The 16,512-nt window shown below is 35.9% G+C and overlaps 1 protein-coding gene across 1 annotated transcript; it reads right to left on the bottom strand.

The window, feature by feature from the left end:
* Window positions 1–6,338: 6,338 nt before the first annotated feature.
* On the bottom strand, window positions 6,339–13,566 carry LOC110753227 (oxysterol-binding protein-related protein 1C). Its single transcript, XM_021954086.2, has 10 exons — window positions 12,632–13,566; window positions 11,935–12,291; window positions 10,161–10,257; window positions 9,487–9,938; window positions 9,209–9,364; window positions 8,253–8,420; window positions 8,036–8,176; window positions 7,104–7,334; window positions 6,864–6,977; window positions 6,339–6,676 (listed from the first exon to the last, which is right to left on the bottom strand). Exons 1-10 carry the CDS (start codon window positions 13,163–13,165, stop codon window positions 6,509–6,511), a joined length of 2,418 nt encoding a protein of 805 aa, XP_021809778.1. The 5' UTR covers window positions 13,166–13,566; the 3' UTR covers window positions 6,339–6,508.
* Window positions 13,567–16,512: the final 2,946 nt, after the last annotated feature.

Genomic DNA, 16,512 nt, shown 5'->3' with positions numbered 1-16,512 from the left:
GTGGGTGTCATTAATCGCAATCATACATGTCATAAGTGGGAATCAAGATTTTACATTTGGAGGTGCCAAAACTTAAATCAAAAACAAATTTTCTTGTAACAAGATTTCGTCAAGGCTCGAACTTAGAACGTTGAGTTTACAACTTGTTTCATCCACCACTACCCTATCCTTCAAAATATTTCGATTATTTAAAGGCGTTTATTATCAGAGTGACAATTGTCCTTTTTTTTTCTTTTGCTTTTTCTGTATCTCAAAAGCATTTGTGAATCATAAATTCGAAATCAATAAATTTACCTTTACTCATTTCCGTGACCCATCCAATTAATAAGGTCCCGCGCCTTTGATGAACATGGGGCGCCAACTTTGGAGTTAGCTCCCTGCATACTTATTATATCAACCAACCCCTAAAGCTGCATAAATTAATTATTTGGTACAAATGTCTTTCTTCTGTTATGGGCTGCAAATTTTGTGCAAATGTCTTAAGCAAAGCTCCATCGCAAAAAATAAAAATAAAAATATTGTCAAAATTTTGTTTTAGGAAAAATGTAGCAATTATATGTATATAAACCGCCGTATTTTGTTATATCAAACGAGTGGCCGAGAGAACTAGAGTCAAACTCTCTTATCATCACTAAATTGGATTAAAAGTCATGATTAATAGTTTGATATACATTGTTAGTTCATTCTCTGTAAACTTTTAGAGTCTAGTGAACTCGAGTTCCGAGCACGATTCTCAACCCCTACTTACTATATTTTAACTTGTCACTCACCCCCCTCCCTAACCATTAGTTACTTGGGTTGTTATAACTACAAGCAAAATATACTTGATTAATGAATACAAATATTATGATATAGATATGATTATTTCTCAATTAGTGTGTTCATGCTAGAATGGTGTCTGGTTGCCACTTGCCACCTTGAGGAGAGGCCAACTCCTCACATATGGACAAAGGTCTGGGGTTCCTCCAGCTTTGCCGATTTCCGTTACAAGAAGGAAACAATAAGAAAACCCTCAACAGAAAATTAATAAAAATTGTTTAAAATGATGATATCATGGATTGAATTGAACCCTATAATATATAATATATAATATATATGCATGCAAATATTAAACCAAACTGCAAAAAATTATTTATAAACAAGCACTTATGGGATATATTAGGCCCTTAATGTCGGTGTCTAAACATCCATGACAGTGATTTTTTTTATTATTAATTATAATTCACAATGCCATGACGACTTTCCCTATAATTTATGCCTAACTATATCTTTCAAAATGACAATGCATATTAAAAATAAAGTTAAGTTTTTGTATGATCTACTCAATAGAAATTCAACTTTGAAATAATGCAAGAAAGACACTTTGAGGATTTTGATTTGCCATTCAGATTGTTTAATTGAAGCATTTTGTCTACAAATGAATTAATTCACAATATATATTCAATATGAATAATAGGACAACCAAATTCATCAAGCTATCATTCTCGTATTCCATCATTAGTTCAACATTATATATACATTGACCAATAATGCACGACTCGGAGTATATCATTCTCTCCTTCTATTTGCCAAGGAGATATCTACATCGACCAATAATGCACAATTATACTATGTGGGATCCATATAATATATATATATATATAAAACCAATAAGTTTTTTTTCTTGGTTTGTTTCATTGAGTTCCATATAATACATATTATTGATGTTGTTTAAGATTTCGTTTAGGGGTGTCTCGAACCCATTTGATTTGTTCTTAGTCTGTTTAGTTTGCTTTTGGGGTGTTAACCCCCCTTTTTCGGGAAAAAAAAAAAAACTTCCCTTGTTAAACATCCTAATCAAGAAAACAACAATCAATTGAATTTGATGGTTATTTATGAATGTTAGCACATGCATAAAGTTGTTGATAATGATTTGTTAAGTTTTATTTAGAATTTGAGAAATTATGAATTGAAAAAAAAAAGGTAGAGAGATATGAGGATGAGATCAATTATTTGAATTTATGTGTTGTGAAGTGAAACTCGCATATTTTTTGATTTCTTATATTTTAGTAAGTGTAAAAAGAAATTAGAAATGGAAATAATTCAAGTATTCATTCGAGAGAGATAAGTAAACTTGAGATGCGTGGGCGGTGAGATCATGCCGTGTGAATGTGATTGGGAAATAGAAGATTGCAACAATGTCATCACTCACTCACTCACTCACTCACGATGTGTTTGTGGTCGTCGGACCACTTCATTCAATCCAAGAAGAATCTTTTGTTTGCGAGAGTAAGCCTTTTTGGATTTGGAACCCAGCTGCTGCACACTCAAATCAAATGTTTTTTTTCCTTTTTTTTTATTTATAAAAAGTCTCTAAGTGTATTATTAGCTTATTATGTTGGCCTATTATCACTTGTGAATAATCACTTGAACATTATCAAAATAATATTAGTTGAATTTTATGTTCAAAATTCCCAAGTTTTTTTGTTTTGTTATGTAATCCTATATAAGGAATATTGGGACGGTGGATTCGAACATACGAGAACACATGACCTCAAATACATGAATTCTTAATCACTTAAACCTTTCTATTAGGCTATTTATAATGTTAATGATGGCACACTCGCACAATTATCTCCTGACCTATTTTTGGGACTAGAGGGAGGAGCCAAGCTAGGGCCTTAGCCCTGCCCCCCCCCTCACAATTTTTTCCCCATACACTGCAGTACGGGTTGCACATCGTGTTTTGAGGAAGGATAAATCATACAACCACTTTAGTGGCTCCCCAAATGCAATACCTTTTTTTTGTTGTGGGTAAATAACCCCCATTGCAATTACTAGTAGTAGGTGGTTAAATGCAAACCTTAGAGCCATTTCATAATAATTTTATTAACAATTATATAGTAAATGTTTATAGGAAAAAAAATAAGAGAGGAAAGTACAACCATTTCAGCCTATTAATCCTCCATAATCAAGACCAAAGTCCTTCTTTCAGTCTATTCTTTATTGTTGTAAGATTGAATTTTCCTTTTAAGAACTCGTGTTATAATTCAGAACCCTCCACACATACAATCCTAGTTCTGTCCATGGCTAGAGTGATCTTGGGGCAAACAACTAGGTTTAAAAAGTGGCATCTTGGGGCACTCATTTCATTTGACACTTTTTTAACAATTTTTTTGTAATGGAATGTAGTATATTTGGGCACAAATATTACAATATCATTAGGAATTACATGAGATCTTATAGAATAGAAGAATGTAAATTTTCCCATGCATCATATATTATGAACAAAAGTCATCCCAAAAAGGAAAATTTGATCCATAGGGACCCCTCTCCTCCTTTTCTCTTAAATTCAATAGCCAAAAAGGAAGAAGAAGAATATTGTACATGGGCTGGGTTTGGTGTAAGAGGCTAAAACTCAAATCCTGGGCAAAAGTCATCCCAAACTCCTTCCCAAAATCCCAGCCCAAATTAGCTCCTCAAAATCTACACATCAGCCAGACTAGGCAATGCAACATTGGCTGTTCTGTTTCTGTAGAAGCAAAAGCAACTCAGCACTTTTGGTTGTCGTTTTGGCTCCAAAGAGAAAGTTGAGCTAAAATTCTCTCATCATCTAAATGAAAATAAGCAAGAACAAGCAAAACCCTAGCAGCCTTCCTCATCCTCAGTTGGAATATTTTGTCTTGTAACTAAATCAATGGTGGCATTATTGAGGTAAAAACTCTGGCAGACAACTCAGTGCTTAGTAGAAAGTCACTCTTTACACCTATTATAATTTGGTATTTAAAAGTGTTGATAAAAAAATGGTGGCATTATTGAGGTAATAACTTTTCTATTTGGTATAACGTGATTCGTTGGGTATAACAAAACAGTGCTATCCCCGTACGTTTCATAAAAGTTTTTCTGTTAGCGGGGGGTTGTACAATTTTCTTTTGTTCAATGATCCCAAAAACTCACCTTTCATTTCACTTGCGCTGGACGTTTTGTGGGGTTTGAGAACAGAGGCCCAAATATGGGTATGTAAAACAAAAAGGGTTTATTGTGTGAGTACGTACTGAAGGATTTTCATAATCACTATCATCGATAGATTTTGTTATCATTAAATTAATGTTGATTTTGACAATACTACAAGTGTTTGAATGTTGGTCTATCCACAAGTTTTGAAAACTTAAGCGACCATAAAATTTGTCAGTTTTTATTCAGAAGTGGAAAAATATGTATATTCATACGAAATAAGTGCAGTATTATTATGTAAAGATAAATCGTGAAACTAGAACTTCTGATTTGAATAATTCACCGTTTGAGATGTTATGTTATTACAATGCTAATTTGAATGATTCCTCGTTTCAATCTATTGATTTGCATCAAAACTCTCACGCCGGAGAAGATTATCTTATACATTGTGCATGTTATGCAGGGAAGAATGTTGGCCGGTAATTGAAGATTGGGTTAAAGGAAGCATAAGAAGCTGAAAACCCAACGAGCCAAACAGTGAATAAAAAATAGTCACAACTTACAAGAAAGAAAAGCAGAGAGCAGCAGCTGCAGCATGTCAAATAAACAAAACAAGTAACGTCTTGAAAGTATTTTGATGATAAAAAAATATGACATGACATGACAAAAAACGGCCTCGTTTGCTTCATCTCTGCAGCAGAGGGCAGCGATTTCACAATGCAATAAAAGAAAGCCCAAGATTCTGCCGGGTGGAAGGGTTTTGAAAACTATGTTGAAAAAAACCTTCACTGACCAGTCCAAAACCATATTTTTTTGTTTCTTAAAAATTTAATTTAAAATTAATTAATTCCCAATCTGATACGTCTTCTTTTTGTCTTCACAGCAATCAAAAATGAAGTCGGAGCAGACTTGGGGTTTTGGTTTGTTTGTTGTTGGGCTGGTGACAGGGTGATTGGTACAGATGGGGTCCCTGTCCAAATGTCTATCTTCTCAGACAAATGAAATTTGAACGGTCAGGATTGATTGGACGGCTAAGTGAGAAGAGAATGCTGCTGGCTGTGGGGATTTAGGGTACGATACGATGGGTCACCCGTCCATCCATCCATTACCCCATAAGGTGAGCATCTCCTAGTGTCAGATTACAAGAGTATAACTTCAATGATGTTGAAGATCTACTTTTTATTTTATTTTATTTATAAATTGACGAATTGAAGATAGAACTTCGGGTGCATGAATAAACGTTACTAATGATTATTATATGATAAATTAACACTTAATCGGCTTGTATTTTTCTTTTCAAAATTGAAAGAGCTTTCAAATTCACGTTTACTCGAGAAAGACTTTGTTGCCTCATGAGCATGCACCCCTCGTTTCTGCGTAAATCCTAACACGATGCATGTCAAGTGAGTAGAGAAGTAAGAATAAAGAATGCATGAAACTAAACAAATAAAAACTGCTCCATTTTTCGTTGATTAAAAAAAGAGATTATTGCTTCATATGTTACTTAATATCATACGATATGAAAATACAGGTGGGTCTAAGGACCTATACAAGATTTGATGATTTTGTAGTAGCTCTAAAATAGTAGGTATTTTGAGCTACAAAACTTGAAAGTAGATTGAACAAACCGACCATATATGGGAGGACAGTTGAAGGATAATTGAATCAACTACTCAATAGTAGACAGAAAGTATGTGAGTTTGTTGATATAATTGGATCCAAGCCAACCTGTCTAAACGTGAGCTGAATATGATGTGTCTGCACATTATTTCGTTATTTTATTACGTGGTTCACGACATTATACATAATCTACTATAAGAGTATATCTATAGTTTGAACTCTCATTCAATAAGATATGTAATCTTAATGGCTTATGATAAATCTAACCCTTAATAAAATGTCGTAACAGTTTACGATAAATCTAAATCATAATAGAAAAGGATGAATCCATCGATTTAGTAGTGAATCCGTTGATCCAATTGTAGAAATTTACTTCGTTAGTATATTTTTGGTTACTTTCAAGTAAATTTTAGGGGCGGTTTTATATGCACTTGTCAAAACTCAAAACAAGATTCATAGAATCAAACTAGCTTCTGATCTAATACTAGATCTCTCCTTAACGTTAGAAGAGATCTCAAGTTGGAATCTCACTCCCCTCTTAAGTTAATTTATCCCTCATTATTTGATGTTAAAGATTCTGGTAGTCCATTGCAAATTCAAAGCCCAAACCAAACCAATATTTGGGCCTCCCACGAAGATCAGACTGAGGACTGCCATACCAAGCCCATATGAAAGAGATCTTCATTATGTTTTGGTTTCGGATTTACTTGAATGCTAGGAAGAAACCACCAGCTCTCAACTTAACCCAACTCAAATCGTATAAGAAGATATAAAAAGAGACAATGTGAAAGAATTTCATTTTATTGACTGGCAAGACCTTTCATTCAATTTACTTTATATGCAAATCATGGGGTACCCTTTTTTACCTGCTTGCAATCAATCAGCAGTATTCACCACCCCATTGAGTAAAAAAAATGAAAAAAGAATTAGTAAACCACAAGGGAAATGAAACTTTTTACTCAAGTAGCGGTTCACAAGGGACTTGGCCAAAAATGTCAGGACATGAATCCCAATGTCCTTTTTCTCTTGCCTCCCAATATCCACCGATGTACTGGTATGTGTCGCTTCCTTTATCCTTTGCAAACCACTGCGGCCTCCAACCCTGCTCTTGCATCTTTCGAGCCTGAATCCCGATCAAAGCAGCATTCCGTCAATTACAACAAACCAATAAATACCATTGTTGCAAGAAGCTTAAACTGACTCCTCAAAGTTTGCAGGTGCTTATATGCGGAGTTAATGACATGGAAAAGATGCAAAACACAACTACAAAAAAAATGTTGATACTTATATATTCAAAAATGCAATATTACCTGCCGTTGCCTCTGCTCTAGCCTCAACTTCTCTGCATTTGCCATTTCATACTCCCCATTTTCCAGATACCTTTGATCGGGTCTGAGCCTTGAATCTGTTGGGGGCAACTTCTCCTGCATGTCATTAAACTTGAAGAATCATAAACTGCTAGCAGTCATCGTTTCAAACCGTACATTCCATACCACCAACATCTACACAAGATAGATCAAACTAAGGAACAGACTCATCAAAATAATTACCTTAAGTCCAGGGGTGAGTTCATTCATTGTGATGGCAAAGCGTGTTAAGTTATATCTGGTTGGAAACTTGGGTGGCTTGTTCCTCTTCCAGAGCAGGCAGGCTTCAGATAAAGAATCAGATCCTTTTCCCTTCCCTGAACAGTCTCCATTCACAAAGTGCATGCTCTCATCCCATTTTCCGAACATTGTTGCTACCGTTTTCCCATTCCTATCTTGAACTATACCATGTACCTAATGGAGAAAAGCGGAAAACATACAAGTAATTAGAAGATTTTATAAACTAATCAATAACTGCTACAGAACAGATATCATGTCGTGTTCCATTCTTTTTGATAAAAGATTCATGTCTTTTTCCTTTAATTTCCTAAACATTTTCAAAAACAGTATTTCTGTATGAAGAAAGGAGGTAAAATGAGGTGAACTGCAAAATGTCCACCCATTTTTCCCAACCTGATAAGGAAAAAGAAAAGACAGGACTGTCTGACAAAACTCACAACTCACAAGGCAACTCTTCAGTCATTTCTCCTTTCTGAATAAAGCGGTTCTCAGTTACCAAATTGGGCATGTACTGAAACTTAAGTTCGCTTTCACAAATTGCTGACGGTGTTTCTTATCATTTGTTTCTTCAGTTCCCCGAGCATAAAATCATAATATCACACACCATTGTTCTCTACTTAGAAAATTACAGCCTTCTAAAACCCAATTTAAGTTTTAACTTAAATTTTGAAATAAATTTACAGAAACACCAACATTAGTCTATCCTAAAAAAAAAAAATTATATATCAAAACCATTTAGTAATCATATTCTCTCTGCAGATTCAAAGTTGTCTGAAATACTGCAAAAGCTAGAAGCAAAAATTTTTCCTGCTTCAATTAATAACATGCTGGCGTGATCAACTTAAATGAAATACAATTGAAAAAGAAAATAGTACCTGGTGAGGATTTCGGTCAATGATAGACTGCTCCTTAAATTTCAGCTTACATGAAAACTCATGCTTTCCCTGTATTCGCATCGTACCATAGTGATCACAGTACAGCTTTCCCAAAATGAGGTTGTAAATGGATGTCGTAACCTGGCCAAAAAGAGTTCACTTTTAGACATGAACTTAGAAAATAATGAACACAATCCCTGAGTTGTTGGGTACGTACTTTACTCCATTGAAGAACTTCCCCATCATCAAATTCCAAGGTCAGAACACCAACAGGATCAAGCTGAATTGAGCGACCCCAGAATTTACTCTTCAAATTGCTGTCTCCCCAGAATTTCCATCCTTTACCCGCACAGTGGCAAGCAATAATCATGGGATGATGACTAACCTGACACCCAAAATATAATAACCTTTACTATTTAATACATAGTAGAAAAAGCACAACAATGGGAATTTTAAATCGATTAAATATACAAAGGTTGCACCCTAAGGACAAAAGTCGGTGAATAAAATTTAGTTAGTCATATGCTTAGATTCTTCCACATACACCATATAACAAGGATGCCTAATATTTTTTTCATAGGGACTACCACAAATATCTCCCGCACCACCTGGGTTTTCTTATAGTTACTTCACCTCTCTGCTCAAACAAGGCTCATTTCTTTCCGACACATCATACCTTTCTCATTTATCAGATTACCTATTCAGAATTCAGGCTGTCTTGGGAGTTTCAAACTTTCAAATCTCAATAAATGGATGTTTTGATTTATATTTAATCAAAATCAACTTAAACCTTTTTTGTAAAATCTGAAACTAGCTTCACTGGGTGACAATACTTTTCTCTTCCCACAACTGCATATCAAAAGTTAAAAATTGTTCATCATTGATCAAATGGTGATGTTAACTTCAAGATTCAATGTTCTCATTGACCAAGTAAGATTCTTTACGATCATGTTTGGGTGTCACAATCCAAGCGTATTTTGGTATGAAATACTTGATAAATGCACCACTCAGCTGAATATATTAATCTTGTCCACCCCAATAGGACAGCATCATGTGGCCTAATTCTCAGAATGTAAATATACTCAAACAGAACAGAAGGTCTACACGAGAATAGTATATGAGATTGATTGTGATAAGATAACTTAAAAGTTCAGGTCTAAGACTTTTTCACACCTTCTCTGAGAAAAACCGGAGGCCTTTGTCTGGATAGTCAGCCTCAAATGTTTCCCCCAATAATGGATTGAATGGCTTGCAAATCCTTCCTTCAGTTGATGCATATCCAGAAACCGCAAAAGCAGCCACATTAAGAATCCTCATAAGACTATTACCCTGCAAGGCTTCAAGGAAAGCCAAAAATAAGTTAAGAGAGCACTGTGCTAATCTAACACATTTAAGAAAGCTATTGTTGGGAGGAGACTATCATTGCAATGGGGATGGCTTTGAGGTCTTACCCTTTTACCCCATTCATAAGCTCGATCAAGGAGGTATGAGTATTCCAAATCCTCAAAACCTTTTTGTAGAGTAGACAGAGGCTCATTAAAGTATACAGGAAGACAGATTTTTGTGAGATCCTTCCCAATGTTATCCTTAATCATTGACCAAAGACTGACACTCTTCTCTTTTTCAACAGGGTCAGGCAATTTCTTACGCCGCTTGATGAAAGGAAAGTTAGCTCCAACTGATCTCATGGATGGATCGATACCATCTTCTGATTCAATGGCATTTATCCCTTCATCATCTGAAGAGACAGATGATATCCGATATTCGGACCCATTACTTTTGAAAGAACTTGATGAAAGAAAATCACGAGTATCAAAGAAAGCATTGTCCTCTTCATCTGTTTCTTCCTCTGCAGCATCATCAACTCTTCCATTATCCTCGTCAGAGTCACTTGCACTTCCTTCTGAAAAATTAATACCAATGCAGGATTAAATTAGCATAAGGAAGTATGATGTAAAACCTAGAGAAAATATTAGAATACATCATTTCAAATGGCATAGAGTCTGGCACATTCTAATATTACAAATGCAAAGAGAGGTTGGAAGAAAGGCAATTTAAGTAACATATATAACTTGTTACAGGTAACAAGAAATACGTGTTGTTAAACTTCTACCTCAATGCTTACCACTGAATTTGTCTTGCCTTGATCTAGCAGAAGCCCCACCATCTTTCAACTGACGGCTCTCATCAACCACTGTATTCTCCAAATCTACCTTTTCTGTCTACACAATACAGTATAAATAGCTATTTTATTAGCAAGAAACAAATAAGTAAATGAGGAATAAAATCCCCGCACCAGAAGTTAAAACTCTTAAGGAAGCAACCTTTGTATGAACAAAAGATACCTCATTAAAAAAATGCTTATATACATGAGTGAGATGAGCAGCATTGTACAATTATCTAGTGTCCCTTTTTTGGCATCTATTAAAATGTCATTAGTCCACCTCTCTTTCTTTTAGGTAATGAAGACATTTTCTTTACTTTTCTCATTCAATGATATACTGGCGTATGTGTGTAAGATCGCTCCGACATTCAATGATATATGCCCTTTTTAAAGAGTAAGTGGGGTAGTTTTACAGGTGCTAATATTGTGAAAGTGGGGTATGGGGAAAGTGGGTTAGTCTTCTAAAGCATTTTCGATTTGATGAAAGTACTTTTTAATCCTCAAACATATTGATGTTAGATGAAGTGAAGCCTCGCACTCAGTCAGGAACATTAGTCAGTCTTGACCTCAACAAAGCTATTAGGTAAACAGTCAAGAAGGTAACGAAATGGCTATGAAAGTGGTAAGAAGAGACAGAAATGGTGACTGGCTTACTTGTCAAGTGTGGTATAAAAAAAGACAGGTGAAATTTGAGAATGCAACTACAATATGTGTCCTGGTAGAAACCCCATACAGAGAGGTGGTCTTTCAATACACGAAATTAATATGATCCAGAAGCATATATAGATCATCAACTCCTGTTTTCCAATGAAATCAGCTTATTCCAAAACATAGACCACCAAAGAAACAGGATGTAGCATAAATCTACGAGAGACCGTGCTTCATGCAAAGACAATACTGCAAGATATCACTTGTCAAAACAAGAAAACATGGATGCCAAATAATATTCAGATTGCCCTAAATGAAATAACTCTTCAACACTCATTAAAGTTAGTGCTTTTCAGCAATCTGAAAAGAACTAACAACAACCACCATAAAGTTGATGTGGCGTCATTTAAACACTCCACATTTAGCCTTCAAAAACCCATAAACATCCTAATATTACTGAAACTGTGGAAGGATACTACTTTGACCTGTTTAAAATAGTTCATCAGTCCTTGAACACATAATCGCATTACCCATGCCACAAGAAAATCCCAGAGAGAAAACCACAGGTCTATACTAAAGACTCTCAGCCCACGTCGATTTTCAGACAAAAAATCTAGAAAATATATAATTAGAATTGACCAACTTTTAGTCATTTGGACGGTTTTTAAATTTTTCATAATAGTAGGGACGGAAACTAAACAAGAATGATCTGGTTTGTACAGGATCCGTGCCATCTTCTGGTCTAGTGACCTTGCCGTGATTCCTTTAAATTAAGGCACTTATACTAAATAATGTACTTCGATTAACACTCACATCACTCAAGCCAAAAGACAACAAAAACACAATTAATAAGATTGATTATATTTAAAAAATTTACAAACTTTTGAGAAAGAAAAAATAGCCTCTATCTCCCATTCTGCACAAACGAATCACAACAAATGACTACTCCACAAAGCTGAAACACACTACGCCAACAGCCTCCTAGCAATTTACTTGGTGGTTTTAAGAAGAAAAAAAAAAGAATTTCTGCATGGTAGGAAACCAAAGAAGAAGACTCCGAATTTCAACGGGCATAAGGTTTCCATACCTCTAACTGTCGCAGCGTGTCGATTAAGAGCCACTGCTTCTGCTTGAGCAGTAGGAGCTGGTTCTGTAGCGCTGCAAACTCAGTCCTCATTATCTGTTCACTGTCCTGAATGGCTGCATCCGTCACACCTTCTTCCACAAGTCGCTGCCTCAGTTTCTCGGTTGAAACAGCGACATTGTCCACCGGAGCCATCAACTCACTGTTAGAAATCCGCGGGAACATGTCTTTCACGGCCTGCAATGCTTCCACCCACGCGTATCGATCTTCTCGCGACTCTGCCCGCAAATGCAGCCTCTTGGTGCCTGTGAAGATCGAGAATCTCTTATCATCTGATTTGCTTTCGCGGATGCTCGAAACCTGTGAATGAGTTCATCAAATCACAAAATTAGATTAGAATCAACCACAAATAATAAAATAAAACAAAATTGTGCAGAATTTAATCAAATTAAAATCTCATCTAATCAAATACTAAATTTAAAAAATTTAAAAACTATACGACCAACGAGGAAAATGCCGATCACTTTAGAAATCCGATTAAAATTAAAATAGGAAACGAAATGAAAAAAAGATTTAAATAGAGAGAAATCATATACTTCTAATTCTTGATAATCGACGAAGAAATGAATCAAAACGTATAAACAGAAATGAAAATTTTGAAGCCAAGAAACGAAAATGAAAATCAAGAGAAGCTGAGAACCTTGAGATGGACTTCGCCGAAGGGCTTGCGACGAAGCTGGTGAGGAGTACCATTCCTCCTGTGCCTCGAAATCCTCCGCATCGATTCTTCGCCGATGACTTTCGAGCCTTTCTCGGTCTCAACGCTAACGACAATCCTATCGGGGCCATGAATCTTATAATACGACAACACTCCATCCTGCAACACGAACCACCTCGGCCGCCACCCCTTGCCGTAATTCACCCACTTGTACAGAATCCCCGAAACGCCATTCCCGACGATGTCGTTTATCTTGACGTCTACAGGCTGCTCCCGAGCCGAGGGCGGCCGAGCCACAACCTCTGCGGCTGCGACGGCTGCCGCGGCCGCTGCCGCCGTAGTCCGCTGGCTGAGGCGGCCGTAGTCGGCGGTGGAATGGGTGAAGCTGTTGCTGTGATTGCTATTCGGGTCGAGTTTCGCAGGGCGGATGTGCGTGTCGGATCTGGAGCCGAAGGAGGACATGTGGAGGTCCGAGGAGTGATCGGAAAGCGTGGAGACACAGCAGAAGGGATGCATATGGAATTATACGGAAAGAGTTGGGGAATGCTGGAATTGGGTTCGGGCCGTGGTGCTGACGTGGTGGCAGAGAACGGCGGCAGTTACGGTTGCGGTTGGGATTATTGTTAGGGGTTTCATTTAGATTTTTAATTTTTAACTTTCAGCAATTTGCGTTGGGAATTGGGATTGAGGAGAGAGAGCGAAACGGATAAAGCGAGTTTCGCGTGAAAATGGGAGAAACGGTTATAAAGAGGAAGGAAGGAGTTGGGGTTTCGGAGGGAGCGACGGTGACGGAGCGGTCAATACAAACAACTCTCTTCTCTCTCCGTTTTAAAAAAAAAATATGAGGCGGTTGGGCCACTGTGTCTGTGATGAGTTGTGACTTTCTCTCTCTTGAGGATGGGGTGGGATTGGGTGCGGGGAGGAGGGAGGGCTTAAGGTGGAGAGGGCCGCCGGCCTGGTGGTGGGAGAGCGACACGTGGGAAACGCGTCTGGGGACGCGTGTTGGGGAGGGAGTGGTTAGTGAGTGGCGGGGGTGTTTGGATGTTTGACGAGGGATGGTTAATGGCTTTCACGTCTTTGACTTGGTACTTAGCAATTGCGCTGGCGTTTGGGTACTTTTCTTATGTATTGGAAACTTCTTTATTTTGTTTTTTGTTTTTTGTTTTTTGTTTATATAATGAAATTGATTCGATAACTTTTTAATTTAAAATTACAAGTACCTTGTAAAAAAGGCCTAAAATTAGATGCCCATGAACACATCTGAATGCCTAAGGCAATGTAATTAGATGCTTATTCATGTCTATGTCTAATCCAATGCGATATAATACCATACAAGTTGTTGGATTAAATTTAATGACTGGTTAAAAATAGTGCTAATCAATGCTTATTTATTAGTTCATCGAATTTTATTTTGAACATTTTAGGTGGTTTTAGGTGGGTACATTGTAGCCAAATCAAAAGAGTTGGTTGTACAATTGTATCGCATGAAGATGATATTCAATCTATCTTTCTCTCTTTTCGTACCAAAAAAAAAACCTAGATTTTTGAGATAGTTACAAGTTACAACCCCTTCACTCTCTTTTTTCGTTCAAGTTACAGAGCAAGTAAATATGAAAAATGTTGGAAGTTTAAATCACTTTGATTAAATGACAAAGGGTCTAATTTGGTACTATGGTGTTATTGATCTATCCATTTTTTGTTAAGCTTATCTCATTTGTTGTCCCCATTGCATTTTCCATTTATTAAACATCAATGCATTTAATTATGCGTGTAAGAAATTCACTCCCTTGTAATTTAAACTATCGCTTGTACTAAAAAGAAAAACTCAATGCATTTAGTTGTTTACATTTATGATCTTGACGGTTGAATAAATAATAAGTAAACTAAACTAAGATTTATGTTCTCATGCCCATAATAATGAATTAGTTGGTCTAGACACTCAATAACCAAATTTCATCCTTAAGAGCAACAACAATAAATCCCTCTTATTAGCTAGTTTGGCTAAACTTTGGTAAAGAGTCTTCATCTAAAGCCAATCTTGGGATTGATGAACATTATAGTTAGCCAATCTATTTAACTACGAGTTTCAAGAGGAGTGAAATCTAGGGTTAAGAAATCTTAGTTTGGTTACATTTACAAAAAAGGTGTACATATACACGGTACTTTTTTATCATTTGCAAAACATGGGAGTAGATTATTGTAAACAATCTTGTTGATTACACAATTAATTGACAACATTGATTGTGGCACCACGTTTTCAACACACTATTATCATTTGCACCCACGACACGTATATAACGCTCGTTTTGACAAAGAAAATAAGAGAGTTCAATGATCAAATCAAACCTAACTAACTGTAGATGCAGAAGCTCGGTCATATAGCTTGCAAGCCAAAAGGATAAAAAGAGGTAAAAGAGTTTTTAAAAAATTACTGTAGATTTCTGGGGTCTAGGTTGACATCAAGGAAATTGCTCGCGTGAAAATTCAACCTACAGAATCCTAAAGGGAAGAAAATTTCATCCCTAAATCCAATTATTAGATGATAATCTCCTTGATTACGATTTGTCAAAAAGTTGATTTGTCTTGATTAAAATGCTTAAATCTGTTTGGGGTAAATGTTAGAAGCTTCTATTTTCCGAAAGTCTTGATTACGAATTGGTCCTATTTATTTCATGAGAAATTTCTTATCACTATTTCGCGTCCGAGATTAAATAAAAACAAAGTAAATATTTTTACTAATTGGGTACACGTGTAAATAGTAGCAATATTGACCATATCCACCATATCTTTGAGTCTGAGTTAATGTACTAATCATAATCTGGTTCCACGATCAACTTTTACTTATTCCCCCCCAACAGGAAAAATATTCTCATCTTCTAAATCATTTGATGATTGATTTTTGTTTTTGGATATTTGGGTTTTTTTATTATTATTGGATTTGGGGGATCACCGAAAGAATATCAAATCTTTACAACCAAATGGCATATAACATTATTTTGATACCAGAAGATTTGGCATCCGAGGAAGAACTTCTCTAGGCCTAGGCTACTAACCAACAAATAAGATTTTGTTAATTTATGTATAATAAGTTTGTAAGGAACTTGAAACTTAAGTGATTGCGAGTATTTAGTCGTGCACTCGAGACCTCATCCAATATAATTAGTGTGAATTATTGAATTTGCTACTAATATAAACTACTATCATCACTACTTTTATAATTTTTTTTTAAAAAAAACTACTTTCAAATTACAATGTTGATTTATAACGCTACTTCTCTTCCTAATGTTAGAAGAGATTCCAAATTTTAACCTACCTTATCTATTCAAAAACAATCACAGTAAAAAGAACTCATGATTTGTGCTTTTTGGACAGTGGTGAATTCACAATTTACACATTTCACATCAAAACTCAATTCAGAGAGCGACGTGGGAGCATGCACAGATTGAATAATACAAGCTAAAGACAAAGTGATCAAATTGGAAGCAACGACAAGAAGAATTTCGCATCACATTTGGATATCCGAACGTCCATATTGACTTTTGTCATAAATATTAGTATAATCTAATATAATTTCTTAATTATTATTACATGCATTGGGCAGTCCTCAAAAAACAATTTGGGAAATATTTTATCTTCTTTTTAAAAATCTTTGTTGTGCTATAGTTGACAATATTCCCCAACTCTCACGTTAGGGAGAATTATGGTATTTTATTATTTTAAACCAAAATAAAACCATATTTGCAATATTTTAAGCCATCCATGCGTTGTTAGTGAATGATTTACATTGCTTCCAAACATTGTTCAATGTTGTTAACTTTAGTTTAAAATACAAAACTATATGCTCAATGTTTAACCTAAATGTT

This window comes from Prunus avium, chromosome 1, assembly GCF_965620075.1.
Source record: "Prunus avium chromosome 1, drPruAviu1.hap1.1, whole genome shotgun sequence".
Taxonomy (NCBI): Eukaryota; Viridiplantae; Streptophyta; class Magnoliopsida; order Rosales; family Rosaceae; genus Prunus; species Prunus avium.
This window is presented reverse-complemented; position numbering and strand designations above follow the sequence as displayed.

What these genes read in the sequence shown, in the direction of transcription:
- LOC110753227 (XM_021954086.2), bottom strand. Translation starts at nt 13,165, where the DNA reads ATGCATCCCTTCTGCTGTGTCTCCACGCTTTCCGATCACTCCTCGGAC. An exon ending in ACACGCTGCGACAGTTAGAG is followed by an intron (nt 10,258 to 11,934) that starts GTATGGAAACCT and finishes TGTATTGTGTAG; the next exon opens with ACAGAAAAGGTAGATTTGGA. An exon ending in AAGGCAAGACAAATTCAGTG is followed by an intron (nt 9,939 to 10,160) that starts GTAAGCATTGAG and finishes TTAATTTTTCAG; the next exon opens with AAGGAAGTGCAAGTGACTCT.